This window comes from Centruroides sculpturatus, unplaced genomic scaffold (assembly GCF_000671375.1).
Source record: "Centruroides sculpturatus isolate CEXI.00-Female unplaced genomic scaffold, Cexi_2.0 scaffold692, whole genome shotgun sequence".
Lineage (NCBI taxonomy): Eukaryota > Metazoa > Arthropoda > Arachnida > Scorpiones > Buthidae > Centruroides > Centruroides sculpturatus.
In genome coordinates this window covers 63,803-87,117 of record NW_019384902.1, presented here as the reverse complement: position 1 = coordinate 87,117, position 23,315 = coordinate 63,803, and the positions used below count along the sequence as shown (strand labels likewise).

Here is a 23,315-nt window from a genome sequence, read left to right as displayed (position 1 = left end):
TTATTATAAATAGATTAACGAAAAATAAAGATTACAAAATTCGCTAGCTCCTAACTCACGGAGAGAGAGTTTATAATTATTTGTTCCATACCTCTAGTAGATTTCAACGTTGGCACAGAGTTCGATGCACAAAGTAAAAATTCCTGGAGACTTAATCCTTTCAGACTGTAGATGTGAGACTCCCCCGAGGAGGGGGAAAGAAGTCGCTTTTATAGTTTCAGGCAGGGGGAATTAGTCAGGTGATCCCCTATTGTGTGAGGTAGAGTTGGTCCTGCAGGTGTGGAGGTTAAAGTTGTTCTCAGGACCAAAACAAAATGACAAATTCGGACTTTAACTATAAACTTTTTGTCTTGCAGCAGAGGAATGTCATTGTTCGAGGGTTGAATGTTATATTAACGATGAAAGTTATAAGTTTTTATCGATATTTGATTCTTTTTTCCGACAATGTTATTTTAATGAGGAGGCGACAAATTTATTTCAAATACGTCGAAAATCTAGGGGGGAAAATGAATAATTTTGGCCTTACTCTGAGGTCAGATCTCACAGGATACACTCAGTATTTCCAAAGAAGTTCCGGGTTACACTGCACTGCGTGTATCTTGAATTGTTTTAAACAATATTGTGAGCCAAAGTTGATCAAAAGAGAGGTCAAAAACATTCATCCTTTACTTAAAGTAGCTCTGTATATTCTTCTTAAAACTTATAAAATGACAGAAATACTAAACATTATGATGTTGAATATTTTAAATAAATAAAAACTTTTATATTATTTTTTACTGTATTTTTTCTGTCTAATTTGTTTCAATTAAGATATACAAATTTCATTTATTAATTTTAAGAAATGATTATGTAAAAATCTGAAATTTTATACTTTTAAATAAAATACATCCAAAATATATCATGGAATTAAAATAACAATAAAAAATACTTGTATTACAAGTACTTTTTATTTTTTGTAAATTTTGTTTATTTTTTTCTACAAGAATTATTTGAAAACATGATTTACAACTGTAATAAGGTTTTAATTTAAATAAAATTATTTTAAAAATAATGAATTACTTTTTGTTTTCTTCATATCCAACCAGTAGCAGAGTGGATAACACCACCTTATACTGTGATCATGGGTTTGTGCCCAAACAGGTTGGCCAAGTGGAGTTTTCTGGATTTTCTTCATGTCTAATGCCTAAATAGGTGCCAGTTTTCTGCAGAAAGCCATCCCAGGAGGCATTCCCTCTTGGCAGATTGCCCATGTGTTGCATTGCCTTATCAGTGGTGCCTCGTATAACGTACGCCTTGAACAACAGACTTTCTGTTTGGCCGTTATGTGACTCAAGCAACGGACTGACTGCGAACAACGGCCTTTCCGTTCGGCAGTTGCGTGAGGCGAACAAGTGCGAATGATGTTTCCACTCTTTTGCCGTTGCCAATGACAATCTGCTATTTTTATAATATATTAGTAGTATTAGAATATATTATTAGTATATCTGAAGTACAGAGCTCCTGTTGGGATTTGGCTTGCTCCCTTGTTTATTACGTACATCACCTCAGTGCAGGGTATTTACAAAGCAAGAAATCATCAGAAGGAGTGAAAGTTGACAAAAACTTCATTGTCAAATGGGGAAAGGTTCAACAGTTTACCAACACTCATTATCCAAACAGAGCTGAGGCCAACAGGATCAGTGATCTCTACGATGACACCCTTGCCCATCATTTCTGACAGGTATTGAAGAAGAGAGAGAAACAGACCACCTTGGACATGTTTTTCAAGAAGTCAGCTGCCAAAAAACAAAGGATGGAACAAGAGTTGACCCTGCAAGTTCCGGTAGCCTCTCCTGAATCTGACTCCGATTAAAAAACAATAAAAAGAGGCTGCAATGTGTAAAAAGTTGTATGAATGTATGAAGAAAGTGTTCCTCCACCTCCTCCTCACAACATCTGACTACCCGGCATAATTGGTGACTGCTCCATTTTCATTTTTTTATGGTACAGTACGGTTATTTTATGCTGCGGAATGAATTATATGTTTTAACATGTATTTCTATGGGAAAATGCATTTTGTTTAACGGACGTGCACCTGGAACGGATTAAGTACATTATGCGAGGCACCACTGTATTGAGATGTAATGGGTACTAAACAATACTTTTACCTTCCATAAAACCCATTGCTCCTCCATATTAGATTAAAAATTATCACACATTCTCTGCAGTCTTCCTTGGATGTCTACTTTCTATCTTATGTCATCTTAACTCTGAATTTTATTTTATTGTAATGTTGAATGTTTGCAGAAAATTTCCACCCATAAATACTTAGAGTATTAACCACAAATTTGTAGATTCTAAAGCACAAACAGAGTTTTACAGAAGTTTATATTGATGTAATAATTAAAACTCTCAAGATCTTTTGATCTGATGCAATTTGGCTGAACTATATCACATTGAAAAATATCCTTGAAATTTTCTTTTCCAAGGATATTTTTCAAAGGCACTTTTTATTTTCCTTGCTGTTATGTAATAAAACTCAACTTTACCCTCATAATTAAGCATTTTGTCATTTTATAATAAACTCTAACAACAGATGACACCAAACACAAATTTTATTCATTAAAATTAAAAATATAAAAATTATTTTTTAAACAAAACCTTATAGTAGCCTAAGAGATATCTGTATACTTATTTTGCTTGTTTTTTTGTGAATTAAACGTTCACAGTTTATCAATGTAGCTGTACACGAATCTGACGAAATTGATTCAGAATGCTGATGTTACAGGAAATTATCTTCTGCTATTTAACTTTGCAATATCCCAAACCACTCGCTTTGTCATTTGTTATTCAACTAGATTTGTTAATATCCTTAATAAATAATTACTACTACTAACTTTAAACTGTTACAAATTATAAAACAATTATATTTTATTTAGTACGTTGTCCTGCCCCTGCTAAGATGACAACCATTATTGCTAATTTGTTCACGCAAAAAAATTAAATTTTTATCATAGCACACAGCTCCATATTCTAATCCCTAAACCAAAAATTAAATTAGCTTCTTCAAAATATATTCAATATTATAGATATTAAAATACATTGAAAATTAAAAACATTATTAATCAAAAAGTAGATTATATATGACTAAAAATAGTTTGAAATGCTTAACAAAGTTAGAATTTTAAAAAATTTAATAAAAATTTTTAATATTTTTTTTACTTTTGTGACTACTAACAACAATTAAAATAGCATTTAATATAAACTGACATTTCTCCTCTCCACAATCTAAACTTGTAATTACGTTATACTCATGTAACTGTGTTAAATATTTTGGATATATTTATTGTATTCTCATCTCAAAGAATAAATAGAAAAATTCTGAATATTGCATAAAATTTATATATGTATATTTAAATATTTTTAAAAATTTTATCCTACTAGGTTTTATCTTTGAAAAATCTGAATTTAAGTATGCGAGATCAAAAATTAAAATATCTTGTTGATTAATATTTAAATTAAAATATGTTTATAAATTTTATTTTTCAAAGTACTGTACATTATTTGCTAAAAAATAAAATATAAATAAGCTATTTTTGTAACAGCAATAAGAGATCTTAATGGATTAATTTTTTCATCTATTTACAAAGTTTAGGGATTTAAGTATTAGAGAAAAAAAATATAATAAATGCTTATATATTATACATGTAGTTTGTTTTTCAAGCTTTAATAAATTAACCTCTGATTAATTCGTCGTCACTTTCTTCGAAATCATCTCGATCTACAAGTCCTGCTATGGACGATTTTCTCCTTTGGATGATGGCAACAAAGAATCCAATCAGTGACATCTAATAACACAATAAAACAAATAATTAACTTCCACCATTATATAATGAGTAAAAATATTGAGTTTCTCAAATTAATTTTAAATTGCTGTTAATCAAGATTTTGACTTGTTCACATAGACTGACTGACAAGTCAGAAATTATCTGATTATTTTTACTATCAGTGAATTTTATATTAACAATATTCATCTGTATAAAAAACACATTAAATGAAAAGAGAATTAATTTAAATTTTACAATAATTTGATTAATTGATCAATGAAAATACCAGTATGTTATAGGCTGTGAGTGACCAAAACTGCAAAAGAGAGAGTCAGACACCCAAAATGGTGTCAGTCGGCACAAGTGATCTTATAATATCTTATACTTAAAGTGTAAAATATTATAAGACTTTGACCCAAGATTCAAACCCATATTCCTATACTGACAGGCTAAAAAGTTTATCATGCAGACTTCTACTCAATTTTTATAACTATTTTTGTTTATTTTATGATACAAATAATACAACTCAAATATAAATAAAACAGAAATGTTAAATAACATTTCTGTTTTCTTTAATCAATATTAACAATTAATGAAAATGAATATTTTAAAAATTTTCAAATTTGAGAAAAAACTTATTTATATTCATTAATTATTAATTTATTATAAAATATTTCAGATTAAAAAAATTATAAAGGAAATGTAATTAAATAAATGAAATATTAAGATCTACAAAGTATTTCTTACCAATAAAAATGCCCAACTTGACCAATAATAGATAACTCCAAAGAACCAAGCTCTATAGATAAATTCAAACAGCAAGTAACTCACTCTAGTCATTACACACTCATCTGAAAATGAATATAACATTTGTAATAAAATCTTGAATAATACAATGTACATCAAAAATAAAAACTTACAATATAAATTTTATTTCTGATCTATTGAACAAGAATCATTCAATCTCTTTGATAGAAAATTATAACATTAAAAAAGTAATAATAATAATTCTAATGCATTTCAATAACTCATAACAAACATATATGTGAACAAGTCAAAATCTCGATTAACAGATTAAAATTATCTGATTATTTTTTACCATCTGTTAAATACTCAATATATTACAATTTTATATTAACAATATACAACTGTATAAAAAAAGACATTAAATTTAATACAATCTTTAACTGTTTGTTATGAGTTTATACTGACACAAAAATACTTCAGGTACATAAAAATTAGTAAAACTAAATGAAAATATTTATAATATTGATTACTTCTTTAAATGAAAGGTCAATCATTTAGTTAAAATTCACAAAAAATATTAAATGTAAAAACAAGTTCCTTCTACAGACAAATTTTTGAAATTTTCACTTTGGCAATATATTTTACAAATATTTTTTTATGATTTTTGTTTTGTAGGGCAGTCTTCCTCATTTTCTCATTATGATAAATGATTTAAACAATGATCTAACTATTCACAAATTGATTTTGATTTATTTTCTTCAGATTATAAACTAACTAATTTAAAAAAATTATAATATTTTTGCCAATTGCCAATGAAACCTTTCTTTATCAATAATAATTTATCTATTACACATCAATCTCATTAATGGCTTGAACATTACTTTTTTTTTACTTTAAATATATTGTTAGTTTACAGTATGTTAAAAATATCGTTATTAAGGAAATTTTTAATGATGCCATCATTTTAATTTTTTCTAATTTACATTTTTCTTTACATTTTTGTTACTTTTCCAAAGCTTTATACATTATTCTTGGTTTAATCAAAATATAATGCATAATGCATCAATGTATCAAAATTTAAAGTTTTAATAAAAAATTTTTAAAAATCTCATGCTATTTATCTCATAAGGAAATTGTTCATTTTCATTTGTATTTTTTATTGTAATAAACAAAATAATGTATTTCAATTGTATTTTATGCATTATATGCCTCATTCAATAGATTGAAGACAACAGTAAAAAATCCTAAAATGTTACTCTAAAAATTATAGACAACTTTTTACAGTAATNAAAATATTTTTAAAATAATTTTTTAATATATTTCCAATAATAATGATTTAGTTTCAAATTCTTCATAAGGTTATAGTTGAGATTGTCTTATTATATGAGAGATTTAACTTTATTGTATAATTTTAAAACATTGACATATTTAGGGATGTAGACATATGAGACAGCAAGGGGTAACATTTCCCACACTAATTGCTCTGTTCTTCACTCTCTGCCAGCTCCTACTGCTACCCCACTTCAGTTGAAAAGTAAACAATGAAAAAAAATCACAAACAGTTCACCAGTGGATTAAACAGGCACATCAAACTCAAATATTAGGTTATATGAACAGCAACAAAGTAAAGAAGAATAAAATTTAATACTAGTTCTTGTCCAGCCATTGATTTTTTTTATTGAGCATTGTCATGTGTATCACTGGTTTTCATAAGATTTAAAAGGAGCTCCCATATTGATATTTCAGTTTCTTGCAATAATTTGTTGCTAGTGATCTTGGGCTATTGTATTTTTATGATAGCCTCTCTACTTATACTTACATTAAGTCTATGTAAGCCATCAATGATGCAGGTGACTCACACTCAAATTTCTGGTTATTCCTGCATATTGAAATTATCATTTGTTAGTTCTTCTATTTGTATTTATGTTATCAATAGAAGAATGGTTTTATTTGTAGTTACAAATGTATTTTTAACATATGATTTGATACATAATGATGCAATACAACTTCTGTTATTTTAATATGGAAATTAATTTTAAGACTTGTTTTCGGGAATTTTAATGTGCAATTCAAGTTTATATATATATATATATACACACATACCACATAGTGTTGACTACCATACAACATATATTGTGGACTGATATTGAAGAGCAATACATTTATGCCAAGTACAGTGTACATTAATGTAAGACAAAGCATCAATAAACCTTGTGGACGTGTTCGTTTCACTCTAATTGTGTACATCTGTAAAAATTAAAAATTGAAAATCATCATATTGAAAGGCATTATATTATTTATAAATGTACTGTACAAGGTGTGACAGTTTAATTTCTGGAATGCACCTTTAAAAAATATACATGTGTAACTGTACACTAGTGGTACTATATTATCACCTTCAAAGTATATATGCACAAGACTCTCCTTGTACATCAGTACACTGACTTAGACAGCATTCCATTTCTGGAAACAGGCCTAGAACTCATTTTCTGGAATACTGTTGAGTACCTTACATTCTATTGGACATATGTTATAAAGTCGATTCCATTTAATTGGGCCACCGGTTAATTGGGGCAGCAGTTTTATTGGGTCAAATCTCAAAGAACAGAAACCAAACTAATAAATTAATATATAATTTAATCACTTAATTGGGACAGTAGCAGAAAAGGAATTTAGCAATTTTGTAGATGCTACATACACTAATGTCGTGTAGGCCTAACGGCTGACAGAGACAAAGTGATTTTGTCTTTTGCTCAGGCAGTTTGGTTTTTCTGGAGGGGGTCAGCATAACGGAGCATATCATACAGGATCCCATTTAAGGTGGATCTGAATGCAAGCTACTGACCCTGCTCAGGATTGGACCAGATGATCCAATCCCCTTAAAAGTAAAGGGACAAAGATCCCCAGACAATTTTTCAAGGTCTCTCGACTGAGTTAGAAGACAGAAGACAGCTAGAGTTCCCTTGGAAAGTATTATGTGCATAATTACGTCTAGATTAGGACAGCAGCCTAAACAGTGATCATTGAGACCAGCATCTGGAGCTGGCTCCCACCAAAGTTGCCCATCTCCAAGTAAAGCAAACTGTGCTCAAAGACCATAAAATGACTTTTGGACGAACCCCTTCCTTTCTCCCTTTTTAGTTAGAACATGTTCTAACTAAAAAGGGAGAAAGGAAAAAATCATTCAATCAGGAACAAATCGAATGGTCAACCCTTGTGTACGTCACTACTAATACTGCATTTGGCAACACTAGCGTGATGCAAATCAGTTATCTATCGTCGTGAGTCTGGCAAATTTATATTATAAATATTTTCTGTAGTTTGGTTTAATAAAGCATTAAGATAGGTACCTAATTATTATTTTTTTACCTACATATTTTATTTTAGAATTTATTATTAGTTTGTTTAATTGGAACAGCCACTTAATTGGACCTAAATGGATTAGTCCCTATGTGTTCCAATTAAGTGGAATCGACTGTATTAGAAAATTTTCATCCTTTCAGTGCAACTTTTAAATTTTGGAAATAGCTAAAAATCACAGGCAAATAGGCAGGATGATCGAATTGGCAAATTACTTTTTTGGTCAGAAAGTCTCACTGTAAATGCACTGGGACTTGATATTTTATCAACGTTGCCAAAGTGCACATGCTCTATTACCTTCCCAACAGCTAACTAACAACTGGCTCTATCAGCTTTCAATTTACACACCTATTAGTTCAAACATTAGGTTAATTATTTTTATTTAAGTACACAGCACTTTTTTAAAGTATACTTATCATCCAGGCCATTTTATTATATTTTTATAATTGTGCCATCACCAGAGGAAAGATTTTAACATGTTTTCCGTATCTGTAAGACTGTTATGTTCCAAAGATGTAAAAAAAATAATGAAATATGAAGAAATCTTTCATTTATTTTAGGTGTTTCTTCTAATATTTGTACATATTTTAAATTCTCATAAATTTGAAAAAAATTAATTTTTGAAGAGTTAGTATTAATATTAAATATTAGTTTGTTTGTGTTAATTATTATGAAAACAAAGGATCCAAAAATGTTAACTTTTAAAATCAAATGTACATTTTTCTTGTTAACTATATGTTTATAAAAAGAAAAATATAAGCTATTATTTCTTGGAGTAGCAGTGATTTTCTGCACCTACTAGTTTTTTGTGGGCATTTTTTGCCAAATTGAATTATTTAACTGTGCTTCCATGATATCCTCATGCTATACAATATCCAACCATGTAAAAATTTTGTTCAGAAGAAATTTTTTTCACTTATCAAAAGGCCGTCAAAAAATTGCAGCCCTTCCAAATGCAATCATGTACAATTTTTCTTTATTGTCACACAGTTGCATGCTAAAATGGAAATTTTCCACTCTGACATAATTTTTGGTGACCTGATGTCATCAAAAAATGGTGTCATGGAGTCTCTTGTGATTGCCACCAAGAGATGGGGACATCATGAATGTTTGTCACAAAAACATTCATGACATCATGAATGTTTGTCAGCTTTGCATAATGGCAAGAATAATCTACAAGCTGTATATAACCTTGAACATTTGTCTCCGTAAGATAGCCTTGTGTAATATGACCAATAATTTAAATGCTTTCACCAGTGTATTTTATGCCCAAAAAATACAGAAAAATTATTTTCTGGTCTTTCTGAGAAACACCTCAACCCTCCTGTCATTTATTTCCATTTGAACTCATTTTTTCACTAGCCCATACTATCACAAAGTTTAAAGGGGTCCTTGTGGGAGCCGAGTTAAGGACACTGTTCTATAAACAAAATAATATTTTGTAAATTAAAAAATGTATGATGTTAAAATTTTGCATGTGCAGAGAAGATACATTACAGGATTTTTCAGAATTATCAAATATGAGAAACAGCAATTACATCTGGCATAATTAGGCATGAAAAATAAACAAAAAATGGCCACCTTACATATGCCACCCTTTAAAAAAAAAAAAAACTACATGTGATTAGGTTACTGATATAATAATATCTCTGTTACTAATAATATCTCTGTTACTGACAGACAGGGAAGATTCTTGAAATACTTTGCTTCCTATATGATGATAAAAAGAATTTGTTTTTATGATAATTAGTATTATTTAATGATATGCATACAACTAAAATAAAAATATTAAATATTTTTACACATTAAAGTCACTCTGGATATAAATATCACAACAATTTTCCTTATTAAAATATTTATTTTCTTACCTTCACACAGAAGAACCATAATCCTAACTTTTGAATGCCAGATATAGTTATAATAATCAAAAATAAAGTTATAGCAGCAAAAATTATGTAGTCAATTGGAAAAACCTGAAATAAAATAGAAATAAATAGCGTGTAATAAGTATTATTTCAAATTTTTTATATTGTAATATATTTAAAAACTCATTAATGAAAAAATAATTTAATTTTATGTTAATGATTTTTTCTCTCTTGAGGTTTGACATTAAAATGTCTTTTAAAGGACAGACATATCAGAAAATTTATTATAAAAATTTTGGTACGATTCTTCAATCAATTTAATTAAAATTTGCATTTTTTTGTTAACTACAAAACATCAATAAATAAATTTCAATAATAAGAAATGGGAAACATTTAACACAAAGTGATATCTATATTCTTTACTCTAAAAACTATTCATATTGACATTTTGACTAATGTGATCAAGAATAATTTCTAAATTCTTGTATTTTAGAAAATCCTGTATGGAACAGTCTACATAATTTCTAATCATTAGAAAAAGATCTCTACAATCTACTTTAAAGTATAAGAAATATCAATACGTTAACTGATAGTGCCAACCTTATTCTGAAATTTCATACTAATCTAAAAGTCAGAATTATTGTTTTTAAGAAATGACACAAAAAAATCAAATGCAAAAATATCTGATTAATGATAGTTTAATTTATTCTAACTTACAGCCATAAATTGAATTTTGAATATTGAACAATATTCTTTTGTTTTTGTACAGATATATTATACATAATTTTCCTTACCTTCTGGCTTTGTACAAGGACAAAATCCACAGGGTTAGGTATAGATGGTTCAGACAGCATATATCCAATTTTAAATCCCATCGAATGTATAAGTTTATCAATGCTAAAATAAATAAATATAATATTCTTTATTAAATGAAAATTTAAAATATATAATATCACTGTTTTAAAACAACTTATATTTTCAATATTTAATTATTTCACTCCTTTATTCAATAACAGATATAAATATTAGATTCAAAACATCAAATATCATTTTTTGTTTAATTAACACATTCAGTTAGAATTCTATATCAATTAAATTATATTTAATTATTATTAATTATCAAGTTTAACTAATTTAATTAAACTTTTGTAATACCTGAAAACAATTTATCAATCATCAGATAGTATTTATGCAACTAATACAACCAATCAAAATTAGCTAGTTGTTTGTTTTTGGTACAAAAACACTACAGAGACATACTGTATGCAAATTTGAAGAAAAAACAGGGCTAAAAATACAGAATTTTCTGACAAAAAAATAAGAAATAAGATTTTAAAATACAATATTAAAACAAAATATCAAATTAATAACAAAACTAAATATCAATAGTCATTGATATTTCATTTTTTTAACATTGCATTTATCTCTGATTTCATACATCTAATTTTTCCTATACTTTGTCTTAATTCTTCCATTCAGAAATAATTTTATCAATGAAACTGTTTTCCGTATCTTAGAAAAAAGTGAGCATTTAATAGCATTCTCATTGAGAGACAACTGCTCAAAGTCTTTTAAAAATTGATGGCCTAAAGAGTTGTATTAATTCCACTTTTTTCAAATACAGAATATTTGCCACATCACTCAGTACAATTTCTTTTAAAACTTTTTCATTGCATTCTGCACATTCTGATTTAGTGATATAATAATGTTACATGATTTGTCATGCAAAATATGAATTAAGGTTTCTTTTGACCAAAAAATTCAGTGTCTTTGAAAACTAAGTATGGACAATTCAAAATTCAGAAACACAAATATGTGTACTTGTTAAGCAACTTCTAATTTGCTTTTATTTTGACTGTATTAAAACTCTAGAGTGTTAATAATTTTACGTAAGAAACTAATAAACTATTCTTTTAGGACATTATATTCAATTGTTCTTTGTATAACAAGTTGTAACATCAACCACCTGTTACTGACATGACATGACAAATTTTCATTTGACGCTCTATGCACATTATTCTTGGTGAATACAAAGATCATAATATATGCACAGGGCTTAATTTAAAAAAGAGAAACAAATCAATCAAAAAGTCCTCAATAACAAACTCTAAAAGTGTTTGAGAGATTTCAAGTTTGATATTGAATTTTGAAATTATATAAGCTACATTTAATTTCTAATTTTTTCTAAAATTAATCTACACACCAAAGTAGATCTTGATATTTAGGAAGCAAATTCTTTTCATCCTTACACTTTGATTTGCTTCAAATGAAAATTAATTTAATAAGTATTTAACTTTTTTATTAGAAATTTAAATACTTTTTCACAGTCATCAAGTAATAATAAGGATCAATTAAGTATTTCTTATAATATAATCAACATCTTTTCTAAATTTCATGGTTTGTACCAGCATAAGATTATCATACACAATTATTAGCAGCATTTAATATTTGTATTTCATCTCATTAATTTATGTAAAAATAAAAATATAGAAAGTGAGATGTAAATGTTAAAATGCTATATAAAAATATTAATAATTTTTGTGAAAACTTTATTCTTTAAATTAAATTATTATTATTAGAAGACAATCACTAAGAATTTTTAAGCCTTACTTTGTTAGTAGTAAAGAAAGCCAAATCAAAAATCCAAGAGATGCTCCTAATATCCCAAAAACAATTTGAAGAGGTCGAATAAGAAATCTGAATTTATAAGTCCAACTATGTCTTTCTTCATCTAAATGTCTTTCCTGGCGCTCAATTAAGTGCTGAGTTTCTTCTAATTCTGACAGTGTTGAAGATTCTCTTGAAGACAACTTCTTCTGAGATCTCTATATAAATTTATAATAAATGTATGTTAATTTTCCAAAAATTAGCTTTTAACAACATTAAAACAAATTTATTATTAAAATGAATTAATTTATGATAGTTTGTGTAATAAAAAACTCTGTTTATATAAATATTACACAAATATTTCTCAATTTATGACAGGATTCTGTTCCACAACTTTGGCAATAAGCTGAATGTTATACAGGAAAGCCTCGTTAATTCAAAAGTCAAGGGACGAAATAATCACAACTTCAAATTATTGAGTTTCAAATTATCCGAGATACATATTTCAGTACAATATGCCAAATGCCATATGGGCCTAACTGATGTAACTTATTAAGCAAACAGAATATGGTTAGGTATACAGAACATTATATTCGTTAATTAATTGTTAATAATAATAATAATATATCAAGTTGATTCAAAAGTTTCTGAACACAGACACACGATACAAAACTTTATTGATAATAAAACACAAAGACATGGTCGTTCCTCAAAATAAAAACCATGTTATATCCAGCTATGATCTCGACCCATCTTTCTGCAAGTTGGTAGATTCCTCAACAATACCACTCTGCTGAGGAATCTACCAACTTACAGGAAAACAAAAAAAATTTAATTTACGTAGATAAAAATAAACTCTGAAGTTTAGTTATGTATTCACTATATGCATAAACACTGTATAAATTTTAAAATAAAAATTTTGCTATTTTTATTTTAAATTTGCATTTTTTAAAAGTGTGATTTCCAAATATCATTTAACAAAATTTACATAAATTGGATATTTCTTTCATACGTTCTGTTTTATTTCATATAAACTGATAAATTTTAAATTACTACAGTAGAGCCTTGATTATCCAACTCAATTGGGGACTGGGGTTGGTCGGATAATTGAAAAGTCAGATAACCGAAAAGTATGAAAAAATCCATTATTAGTGTAGTATATTATTATATCCCATGTAATTAGTATATTGCTATTAACCTACTTCGCTTTGAATTTTCATCGATGTTAAGCCTAACAAAAATTTTTTTAAATAATAATCGTCGCTATTGTATCATTAAAAATTAGAAAATTAAGCCTCGTTTAAATACTGGCTCCCTTTCATCGTCGAATGAATGTTGCCAGCTAAAACACGTAAAAATAATATTAAAGTTGCCAAGACATAGCCAAATATTGTAGCGCCACATCACTAGCAGACATTTGAAATTTGCCGACTAGGACGGTCGGTTAACCGAGGTGTCGGTTAAGGCTCTACTGTATTAATCATTGCTTATTTCATTTTATTTTAAATAAATAAAATTTACCTTTTTCCTTAAGAAAGCTATTTCATTTTCAGTATTCCTTCTTTCTTCTATGACAGCTTCATGCTCTTTTATGACATTTCTTGATCCTTTAATCATATCAATAGGCCAAGTTGGCAAACCAATTCCCTATTACAGATAACATATTAATATATTCACTTTTACAAAAAATTTTATTTTCTTTTTACTATATTATTAACAATAAAAAAAATTAAAAATTAATTTTAATAAGTGTTTTTGAAATAATATATCATCATCACATCCAAAAATTTTTGTTTACTTTCAAATGCAATTCAAAATTAAAAGTAAAAAAAGATGCCATTATTATTTAATAAGTTATTTAAATTTTAAAAAAAATCATTGTTATTCAAAAATAAATTTTGAATAATCACTATACTTACCGTATATATAATTAATGTAACTGTCCCTATTGAAGTAAGAATATTCAAGATAAATGAAATCGATTGTTCACCTCCTAAAAATAAAATAAATCATCTTAAAAAATAGTACAAATTCATAAAAATGTTATTAAAATAAAATAATGATGAATAATATGAAAAGATTTTTAAATTTTGTTTTATATTTTCTAGAAAATCAGATACAATGCTATTCATACTTAAAATCTTACGTGAATACTGGAAAGCATATAAATTAACACTCCAAAACCTTTAAACGTCCAGTAGTAAACGATTTAATAGTGATTTGGTGTATTTATATATATAATTGTATGTATTACATACGCCATTCCGTCGCCATGGCAATGCACATGCGTAATTGTATTCTTTTAAAATCCGTTTGTGCTGTTCCATTTTTCAAAATAATTTCATAATCATTGTTCTACGCTTGCACTGGTTCAAATCTAACTGGTTTTTAAACCTGATGAAGACCGAAAGTACGGTTGAAAACGTTTGTTTACTATTAAATCATTTACTACTGGACGTTTAAAGGTTTTGGAGTGTTAATTTACAATGCTATTCATAGCATGTACTTTTCACTTTACATTCTAAATATGAAAATGTAATATTGTTTTTATGCAATAAAATTGCTTTCTCTTCTCTTCAAATATACAATGACATTTTATGATGAAAATAACTGGATACTTAGCTGTTTGTTTTGTATACATACAGTACAAGTATCCCTCATACAACACGGTACTTCTACAACATGATTTCACTTTAATATGGTTTGAAAATCAGGGATATCCCCTTATAACACAACTTTCGGTTTTGCTCTAACATGGTTTTGAAAATCCTTTGTACAGAATTTCACAATTTTTAAGTATAAACTTCTTTATTTGATATATATTTTTTTTTTATTCAAGTAAGCATGCATGTCATCTCAAATTTGTTCACAAATTTTAGAATATTGAAATTTTCAATTTGTTTTGTGCTTTGTCAGGTTTACTTTAATGAAAACTGATAGGACTAGAAAGAAAAAAAATCGCAATAACTTTCCTATCAATGTATCATCACGTAGCATCACCGTTGCTTTCAAACTTTAGTCCTTTATACTGTCATTCACTGTTTTGTTTTTATAGATTAATCTTCGTATTTAGTAAAGTTTATTTATATATTTTTAGGTAAGTGTTATTAAACTTTTTTTTAACCATAAGTAAGTAATCATTCATGAAAATAACAAACAAAATACAGTGGTATCTCAAACTGTTCCCAACTGGAACAATTAGGTATTTGAGAACAAATTCTGGAAAAAAAGTCACTCTGTACTTGACTGAACAAATGCGACCCACTAGAACAAATTATTGATTAATACCATATTTTTATTTTGTCATCCATAGAAAATTATGATAAAAAATATTAAAAAATGAAGACNATTTCACAATTTTTAAGTATAAACTTCTTTATTTGATATATATTTTTTTTTTATTCAAGTAAGCATGCATGTCATCTCAAATTTGTTCACAAATTTTAGAATATTGAAATTTTCAATTTGTTTTGTGCTTTGTCAGGTTTACTTTAATGAAAACTGACAGGACTAGAGAGAAAAAAATTTGCACTAACTTTCCTATCAATGTATCATCACGTAGCATCGTCATTGCTTTCAAACTTTAGTCCTTAAGACTGTCATTCACTGTTTTGTTTTTATAGATTAATCTTCGTATTTAGTAAAGTTTATTTATATATTTTTAGGTACGTGTTATTAAACTTTTTTTTAACCATAAGTAAGTAATCATTCATGAAAATGACAAACAAAATACAGTGGTATCTCAAACTGTTCTCAGCTGGAAGAATTAGGTATTTGAGCACAAATTCTAAAAAAAAATCACTCTGCACTTGACTAAACAAATGCGACCCACTAGAACAAATTATCGATTAATACCATATTTTTATTTTGTCATCCATAGAAAATTATGATAAAAAATATAAAAAAATGAAGACGTTGCCAATATTTCTGATCAAGTTCAACAAAATAGTTCAGATGATAACGATACTTTTAAAAATGCCCTCGTTTAACTAAAATTAACGTTAACAGTACTTTTAACTGTGCTTGTTAGTCAATTATTGATTGGAAATAAAGCATTGATTGCTTTAATAAACATATTTCTCTTAGTAATGAAAAAGAATAGTATACTTTTGTTAACTTCTGAAACATAACCCTATATTTTGTATTTGTCCTTTGTTTCTTATAGCATAGATTCGCATAACAAGGCACTTTTTTGGAGCATATCTACCGTGTTATACGAGGACACCTATATTTGCATAGATGTGTTTACATTAAAAATAAATGCAAAAACATTAACGTCTACTGTGTCAAAGTATTCTCAGCCAATCCTTTGATGTATAAAGNTAGCCGTTACCAACACAGAAGTATTATAAAACAAAACACATTTCTCATCTAGTAGAAATTTTTTAGCTTTTAGTTTTAAAATATTACAGCCCATGTCTTTACATTCGTATAAATGGTATACAACTAGTTCATTTTGTTTGGAAAATATTTCTAAACATGCATAGCATAGATTCGCATAACAAGGCACTTTTTTGGAGCATATCTACCGTGTTATACGAGGACACCCATATTTGCATAGATGTGTTTACATTAAAAATAAATGCAAAAACATTAACGTCTACTGTGTCAAAGTATTCTCAGCCAATCCTTTGATGTATAAAGCACTTAAATGGTGACATCTTTTGTCCACAGTAGAAAACAAAACCAACATGTACGGATCTCTTATCTTTCGATAACATTTGCAAAACAACATTATTATTAAAACCAGCAGTTGCAACATTTTCTGACCCTTGGCAGCTCATTTTCCAAAGTCTTACTTCCCATTTCCACTACATTTTATTTCACATGTTCTTCAAACAGTGAAGACTTGGTCAATTATACAGCACTATACAATTACATGTAAAACAATTTTTTTTTTTGTTTTAAATTGAAAAGCATTGGAGGAAGAACACAGAAAAATATGATAAAAATATAAGTTTATTTTTATTGTTGAGTGTCATGATGTTGCCAAAGGTCTCAATGCAGAATCTGAATATTCTTGTAGTACATTTACAGTTACTAATTTTTTCGTGTACCTCTGAACCATCATGCACACATTGCCAATTAGAAATCACTGATTAAAACAATAGNTTAAATTCCATATTTCAAAATTTTCTTAAGATGTATAACACCTTTGATTCTCTGTATATATGTATATATATAAAAATTCTCATTAAAATGATGTTTTATATTAAAATTATTATATGATTAAATGACCAACAACAATAACAACACCAGGATGAATCGTACTCCTAGAACCTATTTCCAGTGTGACGAAAAAAACAACTTTTCGCCACACTGGAAATAGGTTCTAGGAGTACGATTCATCCTGGTGTTGTTATTGTTGTTGGTCATTTAATCATAAAATAATTTTAATATAAAACATCATTTTAATGAGAATTTTTATATATATACATATATACAGAGAATCAAAGGTGTTATACATCTTAAGAAAATTTTGAAATATGGAATTTAAAGTCTCTTATATCCATAAAGTTTATTTTTTAATAAAAATATTAGTTTAAACTAAAATTATTCCATTATTAGTTAAGAAATCCTTTATTCTTTTTTCATTAAAAATTCAATAATGCCATTATTTATTTGCCATATATAATAATTTATTCATGCCATAATTAAATTTAAAATTTTTCTTTCGTATACTAAAAATATTTTCATGAAACAATACCAAACAATTGCCTAAATAATCAGGCTATAGAGCTAGTGGAACTGAGTTGAGTGCCACCTGTACACAGGCAAAGAAAACTGTTTGGGAAAACATGTGCGTCTTTGAGTTAGATACGTAGTGAAACACGGTGCTTGTTTTCTTTCTGTATAATGAACCACAGCTTTCTGCAACACAAAACTTCAAAAAATAACTTATGTGGTCGGTTGTAGTGTTACATATATTACTGCACCACCAGGTACAAAGTTTTATTCATTTCCAAATGAATAATACCCTGGAAGGAAAGAGAAATGGCTGGCTTCAATTCGGCAGATTGAGTAAGTATTATGCTTGGATATTTTCATTCAAAGTATTTTTTAAAGTTGTGTACATGTATATATAACTGACATTTAAAGGCATTGTATTGTAATGATCTCTGTAAATGGCTAGGGTGCCTTTTTTTTTGCAGTAAATAGGTGTAGTCCACTTTATATTACTACCCATTGTTTACGTAGTGCATTGAGTAATAACTCATTAAAAATACCAAACATTTCGTATTTCTGTAAATCTAAAATCCTGATAATAAATAACAAAACTTAAACCTGCTTAAACCTGGACCTTGCATGTGTGAATATTTAATAAACAGTTAAATTTGCTCAAATTTTTGGGAACAAAGTTTTATTTTCATAAAATTCTCTCTCACACTAAATGTCAGTGGTTAAGAGAAATTCAATAAATAATGACAGGTGCAGTATCTACTAGTTTCATCTTAACAAAAATATGCAAGGCATTAAAATTTATTTGTTGCTATCACTGATAAATAATGTAAAAAGTAAAACTGTTCCAACTTGGAAACAAACTCAGATTGAAAATCTCTATCTTTGTGAACTTCTATCTTTATAGACTGTACACTAGAATAAATATACAAAATACAATATTTAGCCTGAACAATGTACAAAGAAAACTGTATTTGTGAATAATAAGAGTGGGCTGTCTTTAACCTTTACTGTGTCACCTTCAAATTCTAAATAGTTCACATTGCATGTTTTATCTTCATAATTCACAATTGATTTATCCTTACAAGAAAAAGGGCACTTAATTTCTAACAATATAAACTCAGACCCAATGTTAATCAATCCATCAGGACTATAGCATAGCCATGGCTGTCTTACATTCACAATCAGACCAGATTTTCTTACAGAAAAATTGTAAGCCTTAGAAAACTCTTCTAAGGCCAGTGGTTCATTACTGATCCCATACTTCATTGACACAGTAGGTTTGAATTTACCAAAGGCCAAGTTACAAACCAAACTGTTGTAGTGGTCTCATCTTGTTTTGATGTGGTGTGCAATAGAAGCATATAACCGTTTTTTTCTTTCAGAAAACCATTCTGTGCATTCTGACAGATTAACAGTTTTCACACAAATATCAGCAGCCTCATTAGCCGTTACCAACACAGAAGTATTATAAAACAAAACACAATTCTCATCTAGTAGAAATTTTTTAGCTTTTAGTTTTAAAATATTACAGCCCATGTCTTTACATTCGTATGAATGGTATACAACTAGTTCATTTTGTTTGGAAAATATTTCTAAACATGCTTCAACTACTTCACTAGCAGCAAACAAGTTTATCCACTATCTAAAATAACACACAAGAGATCCCGACATACTCTCCTTGTTTCGTCTTGATCCTTCTTTTTTAACATTAAAGTTAAAGCATTATCTGGAAAATTCCTGAATGCCCCTAAAAAATGCAAAGGTGGATTTTTACTTGTGTCTGGGCAAACAAGCACTTCACCAAACAGCTGAGCTAAGGTGTGGCCTTTTTTTTACTTTTGTTGTAGGGCTGTACTTGACTTACCCCATTCCTGGGGTTCATTGGTCCTGCTTTCACTACTTTCTTCATTTATAGCAAAAATCAGTGCAGCTTTGTGCTTACACTGACCCATTCCAGCTTGACATTGGCAGTGGCTATCAACTATTTTCCTTTCCTTGTTTAACTGAAAAAGTAAAAAATACAAGCTAAATTAAAATTATAATGCTTATTAATATTTCTAGAAAGATTAAATACAGTTAGAACTTTTTAAGCACAACTGAAAAAATAATCTAATGCACATGCACAAATAACCAAGTTTTCAATTGCTCCACTTTACATGGATTAGCACAATTAGCCAGATACCAAAAGTGCCTATACATAGGGAAAAAGGAGGGCTTTTGATGCACACACACACTTGTCAATATTAGTAAAGTAACCCTAAATTGATATGCTGTTGTAAGTAATTTAACAGATTTTTGAAATTTGAAACGTTACACATTTTTAAAAAAGCATTAAAAACATTAAATTATTATGTGTTCCACTAAAGTACTTGATTATGTCTAGCTTTATAAATTTATCGTGTTCAAATTGCTAGCAAATTATTTAAATACGTATACATTATAAAACGACTTCAAAAAACTAAAATTAAAACGTCAATTTTTTAAATTTGATTATATGACAAATGGAATTGCCTTGTATTATTACTTTTTCTAATTGTAAATACATGTCATTCATTCTTGTATTGATAACTAAGCAACTATTGAAAGAAAAAAGAAATACCTTAATTTCAACATGGTAGGGTTTCTTGGAAACACTGGTTTGGGGAACAACTTCTCCAGTGATGATAGTTGAACCTCAATTCATGTTTGGATCTGTGTTCTTGTCCAAGGAAGTCTCTATTAGTTTGGAAACGTGTCCACATTTGAACAGTTTCTCTCCTTTCTTTAAATTAATTTTTCTCGGGGTTTCGGTAGATATTGCTTCAAAACCACACTGCCGTCTAAGAAACATTATTCATACGCTCCTAAAAAGAGAAGCATGTGCCACTTTTGTGCCCCGATTTTGTTTCTCCGTGTCAATGCTACAGGCACATCGATCTAGTTTCGCCATTCCTTCCACTAGCTCTATAACTACACTAACTTAATAATTAATACTAAGTAATTTGCTACTATTGGTAGATGTTAGGCACCATCTCTTAACTAAACTAATAATTATAACTTCAATAATTTATTAAATAATTTAGAACCATCTGGATGAAAAAAACTGGCCTAGGGCGGAGCTTGAACCCACAATCTCTGCTTGCCATGCAGTGAGCTTGCCAGTTGTGCCACTCAAAACCCAAGCATTTGCTTCCAGATATATTTAAATTTTAGGTATTACCAATAAATTAAATATCAAACTCAGCTTCTTTTATACAGTAAAACATTCAACACCTTATAACGCTGAGAAATATTTATTAATTCACAAACGTTTTCAGCCTAATGAAATAGGCCATCATCAGGTGATATCGAACAACTTTAGGTTTTACATTACGCAGTTAATCGTGGCACTGACTGGGGACAACTCCTATGCCCACAAGCCTAAATACAACTCCACAATGGTACTCAGCCAGCTAATGTTTTACCCAGTGAGATATAAATATAAGTATATTAAACATCACAAAACCAATTGCAATCATTTAGTTATGTTTCTATATACATATTAGTTTTGCAATGTTTGATATACTTACATTTTTATGAATTTAATATTATGGTAATTTTATTCATATATTTTATTTAATCCAAATATAACTTTAATATAAAGCAAATTATATTTATTCATTTTGGATTAAAACTCTTCTAAGGCCAGTGGTTCATTACTGATCCCATACTTCATAGTGGGTTTGAATTTACCAAAGGCCAAGTTACAAACCAAACTGTTGTAGTGGTCTNAATTAAATTATATGCAATGCTTACTGGAAATTCCAATTTCAGTAAACAAAAATTTTAACTTTTCCCATTCAGTGCTATTTCTTGGAGGTTCATCCTTTAATGGTGCAAATAAGCTATATTAAAAAAATAATAATAATTATTATTATATACAAATATGAAACATTAATATACAGGGTGATCACATGAAAAGTTTATATATATTAGAGCAGAGTTAGAAGTAAAATTCAGTGGCATTTGACTAACCTGTCAAGTGCCAACAATTTATTTATTTAGAATTTCACTGTTATCTCTTCTTTGTTTATTTACTTATTGCAAGTTTATTTAGTATTTTGCAATATGTAGGGCAGTAACAAGCAAGTTTAGCTTATGAGATTAGATCTAGTGTAATACCATATGTACATTTTTCATTTGATTACTAGCACAAAATTACATATTCAATAATTTGTTTAATCTTATTTTAAATTATAAAACAATCATGAAATAAAAAATAATGCACATCACACAAAAATTGTGAAAAATTTGCATTACATTTCAATTACATCATAAAATTTGCTTTAAAAAATTAAAATATTCTGTAATAGTCAGAAAACAGGGAACAACTGAAAATTGTAAAACCTGACCTTTATCAAAATTTATATAAAAATTGTATAATTGTGGAATTAAAGTTCTGAAATTGGCGAAAAAAGTTCATAAAATGAAATAGTAGCCCTTATTTCAACAGGCTGCATCATATTATTACTCATCATTTAATATTTTAAAAAAATGTTTTAAAATTCAAGTTTCTTTATGTTCAGATTTAGAACTATATAGCATTTGAGTAGTTTCAAAAATATTTACAAATAGTAATAATAAAAGGACTTCTTATAAAGATTGTTTATGTAGTTTATGAAGTTTTATTAAACACTTATAAGAAATCAGAAACAACTTAACTTATAAAAAAAATCATGTTAGTAAAGATATAAAATAAGGAAATTAATACTTTAGCCTTTCAAATTTTTAAATAAAAGCTTATTCCAAAAAATCCATAAAATTTAAATAATTATATCATCAGAAGATAAAATTTTAAGTAAACAGAAATGACTTACCCTATAAGAATCAATACTACTGCCACAAATACAAATACAAGAGTATACTTCAGTGCTGCACATATTCTCTAAAAAATATATATAAAAGAAATAAATCTTTAATTCCTTCTTTTCATTTTCATCTATCTTATAAATAAGTATTTACAAATCAAAGTATTTTTAATTTAGTATATTGTGAGAAGCTGGGGGTCAGAGAGTAAAGCTCTAAACCCCTTTCCTGACATCAGTGTGGTGAAGACCGCTCAATTGTCACTGGATGGCTGTTAAATATAGTTGTCTAAAGTATGTCAGATATGGACTATTTTTTCTGACACCAGTTAGGATAGTTATAGTTTGCATCCTAACTCACAATTATGCTAAATTATCATTAAATAGGAAGGTTATATGTTGAGTGGGGAGGTGTGATGGGTCTG

The 23,315-nt window shown here is 28.1% G+C and overlaps 1 protein-coding gene across 1 annotated transcript in view; it reads right to left on the bottom strand.

The window, feature by feature from the left end:
• Positions 1-3,498: 3,498 nt before the first annotated feature.
• The window catches only part of LOC111631505 (probable lysosomal cobalamin transporter), a 32,697-nt gene continuing 12,880 nt past the window's right edge, over positions 3,499-23,315 (bottom strand). Inside the window, exons 5-14 of the mRNA XM_023375759.1 lie at positions 22,903-22,970; positions 21,842-21,930; positions 14,305-14,378; positions 13,907-14,032; positions 12,389-12,603; positions 10,573-10,675; positions 9,782-9,886; positions 6,558-6,800; positions 4,554-4,721; positions 3,499-3,827 (exon numbers count right to left, since the gene is read on the bottom strand). Coding sequence (XP_023231527.1) covers positions 3,714-3,827; positions 4,554-4,721; positions 6,558-6,800; positions 9,782-9,886; positions 10,573-10,675; positions 12,389-12,603; positions 13,907-14,032; positions 14,305-14,378; positions 21,842-21,930; positions 22,903-22,970 — 1,305 coding nt within the window. The 3' untranslated portion in view covers positions 3,499-3,713. The remainder of the gene's footprint in view (positions 3,828-4,553; positions 4,722-6,557; positions 6,801-9,781; positions 9,887-10,572; positions 10,676-12,388; positions 12,604-13,906; positions 14,033-14,304; positions 14,379-21,841; positions 21,931-22,902; positions 22,971-23,315) is intronic.